At 39.5% G+C, this 10,098-nt stretch overlaps 1 protein-coding gene across 2 annotated transcripts in view; it reads right to left on the bottom strand.

Annotated features, from left to right (window-relative positions):
* Nucleotides 1–5,084, bottom strand: part of FCHO2 (FCH and mu domain containing endocytic adaptor 2) — a 128,151-nt gene extending 123,067 nt beyond the window's left edge. For both annotated transcript variants that reach the window (XM_017890628.1, XM_017890629.1), the window contains exon 1: nt 4,984–5,084. In XM_017890628.1, coding sequence (XP_017746117.1) covers nt 4,984–5,036 — 53 coding nt within the window. In that variant the 5' untranslated portion in view covers nt 5,037–5,084. The remainder of the gene's footprint in view (nt 1–4,983) is intronic.
* Between the last annotated feature and the right edge of the window lie 5,014 nt (nt 5,085–10,098).

Here is a 10,098-nt window from a genome sequence, read left to right as displayed (position 1 = left end):
GAAAAAACTACTTTAAATTTCATATGGAAGCAAAAAAGAGACCACATAGCCAAGACAATCCTAAGCAAAAAGAACAAAGCTGGAGGCATCATGCTGCCTGACTTCAAACTATACTACAAGGCTACAGTAACCAAAACAGCATGGTACTGGTACAAAAACAGATATATAGACCAACGGAACAGAACAGAGGCCTCAGAAATAACACCACACATCTACAACCATTTGATCTTTGAAAAATCTGACAAAAACAAGCAATGGGGAAAGGATTCCCTATTTAATAAATCGTGCTGGGAAAACTGGCTAGCCATATGCAGAAAGCTGGAACTGGATCCCTTCCTTATACCTTACACAAAAATTAACTCAAGATGGATTAAAGACTTAAATGTAACACCTAAAATCATAAAAACCCTAGACGAAAACCTAGGCATTACCATTCAGAACATAGGCATGGGAAAATACTTCATGACTAAAACACAAAAAGCAATGGCAACAAAAGCCAAAATAGACAAATGGGATCTAATTAAACTAAAGAGCTTCTGCACAGCAAAAGAACCCATCATCAGGGTGAACAGGCAACCTGCAGAATGGGAGAAACTTTTTGCAATCTATCCATCTGGCAAAGGGCTAATATCCAGAATCTACAAAGAACTTAAACAAATTTACAAGAAAAAAAGAAACAACCCCATCAAAAAGTGGGCAAAGGTTGTGAACAGACACCTCTCAAAAGAAGACATTTATGCAGCCAACAGACATATGAAAAAATGCTCATCATCACTGGTCATCAGAGAAATGCAAATCAAAACCACAATGAGACACCACCTCATGCCAGTTAGAATTGCGATCATTAAAATGTCAGGAAACAAGATACTGGAGAGGATGTGGAGAAATAGGAACACTTTTACACTGTTGGTGGGAGTGTAAATTAGTTCGATTGTGGAAGACAGTGTGGCAATTCCTCAAGGATCTAGAACCAGAAATACCATTTGACCCAGCAATCCCATTACTGGCTATATACCCAAAGGATTATAAATCATTCTATAAAAACACATGCACACGTATGTTTATTGCAGCACTGTTCACAACAGCAAAGACTTGGAACTAACCCAAATGCACATCAGTGACAGACTGGATAAAGAAAATGTGACACATATACACCATAGAATACTATGCAGCCATAAAAAAGGATGAGTTCATGTCCTTTGCAGGGACATCGATGAAGCTGGAAACTATCATTCTCAGCAAACTAACACAAGAACAGAAAACCAAACGCCACATGTTCTCACTCATTAGTGGGAGTTGAACAATGAGAACACATGGACACAGGGAGGGGAACATCACACATCAGGGCCTGTTGGGGGGTTGGAGGCTGGGGGGCTGGAGGAGGGATAGCATTAGGAGAAACACCTAATGTGGATGACAGGTTGATGGGTACAGCAAACCACCATGGTAAACCACATGTATACCTATGTAACAACCCTGCACATTCCGCACATATATCCCAGGGCTTAAAGTATAATCAAAAAATTTTTAAAAATTAATAAGAACACAAACAACCCTATTAAAAACAAAAATGGGCCAAAGACCTTAACGGATACCTCACTAAAGAAGATACACAGCTGGCAAATAAGCATATGAAAAGATGGAGGACAGGTGTGCTGGTTCCCTCCTGTAATCCTAGTGCTTTGGGAGACTGTGGCGGGAAGACTACTTGAGACCAGGAGTTCAAGACCAGCCTGGGCAACATGGTGAGACCCCCATCTTGACAACAACAAAAAAGCCAGGTGCAGTGGCTCACACCTATAATCTCAGCACTTTGCAAGGCTGGGGAGGGAGGATCACTTGAGGTCAGGAGTTAGAGACTAGCCTGGGAAACATAGTGAGACCCTGCTTCTACAAAAAAAAAAAATTAAAAGCAAAGATGCTCCACATCACACGTCATCAGGAAAATGCTAATTAAAACAATGATAAGATACCACTATACACTTATTAGAACAACCAAAATCTAGAATACTGACCACACCAAATGCTGGCAAGGATATGGTGCAACAGAAACTCTCATTCATTGCTAGTTAAAATGCAAAATGGTATTGTCACTTTGGAAGATGAGTTTCTTACAAAATTAAACATATTCTTTCCATATAATCAAGTAACTGCCTTCCTTGGTATTTAAACTTTAATTTAATTAAAACTTATGATCACACGAAAACCTGCACACAGATGTTTACTGCAGCTTTATTCATAATTGCCAAAACTTGGAAGCAACCAAGATGTCCCTGAGTAAGTTAGTAGATAAAATGTAGTACATCCAGACAACAGAATAGTATTCAGTACTAAAATGAAATGAGCCTGGCCAGGCACAGTGGCTCACACCTGTAATCCGAACACTCTGGGAGGTCGAGATGGTGGATCACCTGAGGTCAGGCGTTCCAGACCAGCCTGGCCGACATGGCGAAACTCCGTCTCGACAAAATTTACAAAAATTAGCCAGGCATGGTGGCGCATGCCTGTGGTCCCAGATACTCAAGAGGCTGAGGCACAAGAATCGCTTGAACTCAGGACAGGGAGGTTGCAGTGAGCCATGATCGCCCCTCTGCACTCCAGCCTCGGCTCAGTGACAGAGTGAGACTCTGTCTCAAAAAAAAAAAAAGAAAAATACAAAAATCAGTCAGACATGGTGGCGCAGGGCTATAATCCCAGCTACTTGGGAGGCTGAGGCACAAGAATTGCTTGAACCCAGGAGATCGAAGTTATAGTGAGCAGAGACTGGGCCACTGCACTCCAGCCTGGATGGCAGAGCTAGACTCTGTCTCAAATCAATCAATCAATCAATCAGATAATGTATACAAAGTTTACATTTTTTCCTTTCTCATTCAGTCCTTCAAGAAATATGATTATCCTATTGTTCCAGGCTCTGTGCTAGCCACTGGGATACAAATGAATACTGTTTCACAGAGGAACATAAAAACAAATCAAAATAAATAATTACCAAATTTTATAAATACTACAAAGAGATAGGTGATGTAACAAAAAATTATATTAGGTGTTTTTGACCTAGTCAGAGAGATTAGGAAAGGCATCCTAAGAGCAGTGACCACATTGCTGAGCTCCAAAGAATAAGCAGGCATTAACTAGGTGAAGAGAAGAATAGGTATTTACAAAGACAGAGGAAGTCTTTCCATAAGATACCCAATATCTCTGGAGTGGAAAGAATAAGGAGCAGCCTGTAATTCATATATCTCTTTGTACTATGTATGCAGTTTTGTTACTACTCATCTGTGTTAATTGTTTCTATGTTCTCCCGTGAGACAATATTCTGTTGTATCCCACGCCTAGCAGAGAGCCTGGAACAATAAGACCTGAAAGGTAGTTTGAGGGTCAGACAATGCAGGCATATCTTAAGAGCCCTTGAGATGGCTGAAAGAGAAAAGGTAACAAACTGATCTGTACTATAGCTCAAAAAAAAACCACTCCAACTACAGTACAGAGAGTAAGTTGTAGGAAAACAAGAACGAATGTAGATAGAGCAGTTAGGAGCTACTACTGAAGTTCAGGCAAAAATAATGATAGTTGGGATCAGCATAATGAAGTTAGAGATTCATTCCATGGAAAAACCTTTACTGAGGGCCTACCAAGTGCCAAGCACTATCACAAGTGCATAAATAGAGCAAAAAGACAAAATAAGCAAAAGAAGACAAAATTCCTGCCCTTGTTGGGTTTATATTCTAGTGGGAAGAGACAGAAAAATAAATAAGTGAAGTATCACTTTAATCGGATGGTTATACACACTATGGAGAAAAATAAGGTAGTAAAAGGGAAGTAGGAGGGATTGTCTCACAGCCCAAAGAATCACAAAGGGATAGATTCTGGGCAAAGGAAGGATGACCCAGGAGTCCTGGACTTTTTACAATGACTAACATAAACAGGGCTCAAAGGCATAAGAATATCTGCCCTGATGGTTCCAAAGTAGACAGTGATAATAGTGAGGTGTAGGGGAAGAGGGAAGGCTAAGGAACATGCCAAGAGATCCAGAGTTCTGCAGCCTTTCCTTTCCTCTCCTCCTGCCAATGATGATGTAGAAGCCCAGAGGAAGAAGAGCCTTACCCAGAGCACTTGAGCTTTTGCATTGCTTGTTGATTCCAGTAGAGAGGGGAAAGTAAGAAAAGAACTGAACTTATATAATAGTTTATTCCCCAATTCCTACCAGTCTGTAAACTCCATGAAGGGAGAAGCTGTATCTTAACCACTATATTCCCATAATCCAGACAAGTACCTGGTACACAGCACTGATGGGATATATATTGTTGAAAGAATACATGAATAAATGCAATATTAAATTTAAAGCCAAAGTATCCCTGTATTATCAAGGTAAAGATTTTAAATGTGTTCATATAAATAATTACTAAGTTGGGGTAGCCACAAAACAGCTTTAAGTTAGTAGGATAGCAGTTTTTGAGTTCTGTTTGATTTTGAATCATAATCAAATTATATTTAATCTTATTAGCTTTTAAATTCGCTATATTCTAAGACTCTTAAAGACAATCACATTTTATAAATTTGCAAGATTTTAAAATATATACTTAGGACTTTTAAAATAAAAGTTACAAAACATAAAATTAAACTGAAGTTCAGAAAACGTAATCTTTTCTAATTATTTTAGCATGTTTAACAAATGTTAATGCTTTATCCTACAAACTTCTCAACTTTATTATATCACCTTGCTAGCATATCCAGTGAAAAATATGTACGTAATATTTTCAAGCAGGAATCTGCAAACCAGGGGTTTAACAATGCCACTTTGAGCCACTATAGAGCCCTCAGCTATGTAGATGACAGATATAAATAGATAGATACAATTACAGTATATATTTTAAAACAAGGATTGCTTTATTCCACATCCAAATAAAGTTTTCTCCATTATTTATATTCTAAAATTTAAATTGCTATTGATTTGTTAAACAAAGTACTTATTTAAAAAATACATACCGTTCTCTTACAAAATCTGCTAGTTCTTTAGTTGATATCTGTCCATGTTTCATATTATGGTAGAGGACATCAAAGCCACTATTTTTTTCCCCCTAAAATTTAAAAGATTTTAGTTTCACAAAAAAAAAAAAAGATAAAATGACTTGAGAATATAAAAAGCCAACACTAACTAACATGCAATCCTGTGCTCCGGTGAGGTGCTTTTCCTTAATTTAATTATTCTCATTTATTGTATGATTTGAAACAGCATAAAACAATATTATATGCTTTAATAAAGTTTACAATTAACTACATATACCTACATACACACAAATATGCATACACTTTGTAATCCCCCATAAAAGTACAATTAATGAAATTAAGTTGTGACCAGGAGCGATGGCTCACACCTGTAATCCCAGCACTTCGGGAGGCCGAGGTGGATCATGAGGTCAGGAGATCAAGACTATCCTGGCTAACATGGTGAAACCCTGTCTCTACTTAAAATACAAAAAATTAGCCGGGTGTGGTAGAGGGCATCTGTAGTCCCAGCTACAAGGGAGGCTGAGGCAGGAGAATGGCGTGAACCTGGGAGGCGGAGCTTGCAGTGAGCCGGGACTGCGCCATTGCACTTGAGCCTGGGTGACAGAACTAGACTCCATCTCAAAACAAAACAAAACAAAAAAATTAAGTATGAGGCTGGGTGTGGCAGTGTGGTGGCTCATGCCTGTAATCCAGCATTTTGGGAGGCAGAGGCGGGCGGATCACTTGAGGTCAGGAGTTCTAGACCAGCCTGTCCAGCATGGTGAAATCCCATCTCAGCTAAAAATACAAAAATTAGCCGGGTGTGGTGGCATGCACCTGTAATCCCAGCTACTCAGGAGGGTGAAACAGGAGAATCGCTTGAACCCAGGAGGTGGAGGTTGCAGTGAGCCGAAATCACACCACTGCACTCCAGCCTGGGAGACAGGGTGAGACTCTGTCAAAAAAAACAACAACAAAAAAGTATGAAATTTTAAGGAATATGCAGCATAATTAAGAAAAGATAAACATGGACCTTTCAAAACATATTACCAAATCCCATTTCAATTTCTTTAACACACAGTAAGAAATTCCTGATCATTTAATTTGGAGTTTGTGCTTTAAAATTATTAAATCTTGATTTCTGAATTAAGACAGTAAAGTACTTAAGTCATATCAGCACTGAGTATCACAAAATACTTAGATCTTTCAGTAAACTTGAGAAGTGAGAAAATAGATAAAATTTAACAAAAGAGAAGTAACAGGCTATTTGCTAGTTTTTAATGGGATTTTCATTTGTTTGTTTTTGTTTTTGAGACAGTCTCACTCTGTCATCCAGGCTGGAGTGCAGACATGCAATTATGGCTCACTGCTACCTCCCTGTCCCGGGTTCAAGCGATTCTCATGCCTCAGCCCCCTGAGTAGCTGGGATTACAGGTGTGCACCACCACGTCCGGCTAATTTTTGTATTTTTAGAAGAGATAGGGTTTTGCCATGTTGGCCAGGCAGGTCTCGAACTCGCAGCCTCAAACAATACACCTGCCTTGGCCTCCCAATGTGCTGGGATTACAGGTGTGAGCTACTGCGCCCAGGCTAATTAATGAGATATTAACAGAATAGATCACTACACAATCCTGGAAAACCTCTACTGCTGTTTAATCCTATGAATACTAAATTAGTAAATCATAAAGATAACATTAGAAATGTCAATTTGTTCGATGAAATAAAAGACAACTGATACACTAGGTTTAAAAACTCTCTTTACAGGCAGCAGTTTTTATTTTTCTTTAGTGAAAATGAAATAATGGGCCGGGCGCGGTGGCTGAAGCCTGTAATCCCAGCACTTTGGGAGGCCGAGACGGGCGGATCACGAGGTCAGGAGATCGAGACCATCCTGGCTAACACGGTGAAACCCCGTCTCTACTAAAATACAAAACTAGCCAGGCGAGGTGGCGGGCGCCTGTAGTCCCAGCTACTCGGGAGGCTGAGGCAGGAGAATGGCGTAAAACCGGGAGGCGGAGCTTGCAGTGAGCTGAGATCCGGCCACTGCACTCCAGTCCGGGCGACAGAGCGAGACTCCACCTCAAAAAAAAAAAAAAAAAGAAAATGAAATAATGAAAAATGGAATATATTTGTTGGAAAAGCAATACCATAAGCAAGTGTTACATAATCCAAAACTTGATTTTTCCACAGTCCACTGAAAACAGAAAGCATAAGAACTTCCAGCTATGTTGAAGTGCTTCCTGATAAACTCAATGTAGCTAGTAATTAGTTTGCCTACATATCACAAATTAAAATGTCATATCTGTAACAAGATAATATAAACAGTACCCTTAGCATTTTGAATAACCATTTCCATTTATCAAGAAGAATACAACATAAAACCACAGTTTCTTTTAAATCCAAACCTTTCAATTGGGGTTTTGCAGCTTTCTCCGTTTTAGATTTTTTTTTTTTTTTTTTTTGAGACGGAGTCTTGCTCTGTCGCCCAGGCTGGAGTGCAGTGGCTGGATCTCAGCTCACTGCAAGCTCCACCTCCCGGGTTTACGCCATTCTCCTGCCTCAGCCTCCCGAGTAGCTGGGACTACAGGCACCAGCCACCTCACCCGGCTAACTTTTGTATTTTTTAGTAGAGACGGGGTTTGACCATGTTAGCCAGGATGGTCTCAATCTCCTGACCTCGTGATCCACCCGTCTCGGCCTCCCAAAGTGCTGGGATTACAGGCTTGAGCCACCACACCCGGCCCCCACGTTTCAGATTTTTTAAAAAGTTTATTGTTGGAGGCTTGTGCCTATAATCCCAGCTATTCCAGAGGCTGAGCAAGGAGGCCTGCTTGAGGCCAGGTGTTCAAGACCAGCCTGGGCAAAGTGAGAACCTGTCTCTAAAAAAAGAAAAAGACAAAGATAAGGGTTTGAAACTTCTCCTTCAGTGAACTTTTTAAGAGTAACAGTAAATTAGACACTAAAATAAAAAACCTGGATAGCATTCAGTTTTTTAAAAAAAGTTTTTGCAGAAACAGGGTCACGCTATGTTGCTCAAGCTGGCCTTCCAACTCCTAGCCTCAAACAATTCTCCCACCTTGGCCTCCCAAAGTGCTGGGATTACAGGTGTGAGCCACTGCATGTGGCCGGCATTCACTTTTGGTGAGTCTAAGATTCGAAAAACAGGCAGAAGATAGATGATTAAAATTGGTTTTACCAAGTTCCATTTTAATTTTCAAAAGTTCTTTGGCGGGGTAAGAGAAGGGTCAGGAGGTACTATCCTGCAAACACCAATAACATGCCTAACCTCCCTCTCAACTCTAAACCACCTCAAAAATAAATAAATAAAATAAATACTATCACTTCCTACCTTGTCTACATTTTCCTTTTAATTTAGCTCTTATGGACATTTACTAGATAACCCTGGACAAGTCAATGCACAATATAACATTGATATTTTTGATACAGTCTCACTGTCTTGACTTCTCTGAAAAACACCATAAAACATTTTACTAATCCTAAAGATTTTTTTCCTTGAAGAATATCCTCTTTAGTGAAGAACCTGTAGCTACACTTTAATGAGAACCCAACAGACATGCAATGACAGCTCTCCAGTGCCATTTTGGCCTTGAAAACTGCTAGGGAGCTGGAGGTAAAACACAGGCACACTTCATTTTACTGCACTTCCTTTTATTGAGCTTTGCTTTACTGCACTTTGAAAATACTGCATTTTTACAAATTGGAGGTTTGTGGCAATCCTGTGTCAAGCAAGTCTATCAATATCTTTTTTCCAATAGCATGTGCTCACTTCTTCCCAGTGTTAGCATTAGCAATAAAGTATTTTTTAATTAAGGGATATATATTTTTAGATAAAATGCTATTGCACACTTAATACACCAGTATCATGTAAATAACATAGTGTAAACATAACTTTTACATGCACTGAAAAACCAGGAAAGTTTGTGACTTGCTTCATTGTGGTTGTTTGAATTGAACACACAATATCTCTAAGGTATGCCTATGCAAGCAATTTTTCTAGAAGTATACAGGACATTCTACCATAAGTTACGACCTCTTCTCATCAACATTCTATTTGTACAGTAGTCCCCTCTTCTCCACAGGGGATGTTTCAAGACCCCCACGGGATGCCTGAATCCATGGATAGTCACGAATCCTTTATATACTGGTCACAAACCCTTTATATACTGTTTTTTTTGTAATCTGACAACCAAGATGGCTACTCAGTGATTAACGGGCAGGAAGGGTATACACTATGGATGCCCTGGACAAAGGGATGATTCACATCCCAAGCAGGACACAGTGAGATTTCATCACATTATTCAGAACAGCTCAAAATTTAATGCTTATGAATTACTTCTGGAATTTTCCATTTAATATTTTCAGACTGCAGTTGACCTCAGATCTGAAACTATGGAAAGTGAAATTATGGATAGGGGAGACAACCGTACGTTGACATTTTTAGTCATGATCATTAAAGGTACTCTGCAGACCTACTGGCAAGATACTGCTAATATAGAAAATAGTGACTAAAATATATAGAACAGCCGGGCGCGGTAGCTCACGCCTGTAATCCCAGCACTTTCGGAGGCCAAGGCGGGTGGATCACCTGAGGTCAGGAGTTTAAGACCAGCCTGGTCAACATGGTGAAACCCCATCCCTACTAAAATATTTTACAAATTTGCCAGGTGTGGTGATGTGTCCCTGTAATCCCAGCTATTCGGGAGGCTAAGCCAGGAGAATCACTTGAACCCGGGAGGCAGAGGTTGCAGAGAGTCGAGATCATGCTACTGCATGCCAGCCTGAGCAAAACAGTGAGACTCAGTCTCTAAATAAATAAAAATAAAATAAAGTATGCAGAATAGGCACTCAGAATGATTTGATGCAGGTACAATAGTGACTCAAACATATTTGCTGGCCGACTGAAGGAAAGAAATCTTACTACCTTTCAAAAAATTGTTTTTCTCACCTCTCAGATATTCTTCTCTAATCTTTTATAGTTCACCTCTTCCTGTTAGTCAAATCCTTAAAGCTATCTAAATAAATATTATATGGGTTGAGAAAAAACTACAGAAGCAAACAGTAGTTAAGATAATTTTTTAATTTTTATCTTTT

This window comes from Rhinopithecus bieti, unplaced genomic scaffold (genome assembly GCF_001698545.2).
Source record: "Rhinopithecus bieti isolate Rb0 unplaced genomic scaffold, ASM169854v2 scaffold_18354, whole genome shotgun sequence".
In the NCBI taxonomy this organism is placed as follows: Eukaryota; Metazoa; Chordata; class Mammalia; order Primates; family Cercopithecidae; genus Rhinopithecus; species Rhinopithecus bieti.
The sequence above is the reverse complement of the archived record's forward strand: the minus strand, read 5'-3'. Positions and strand labels throughout refer to the sequence as shown.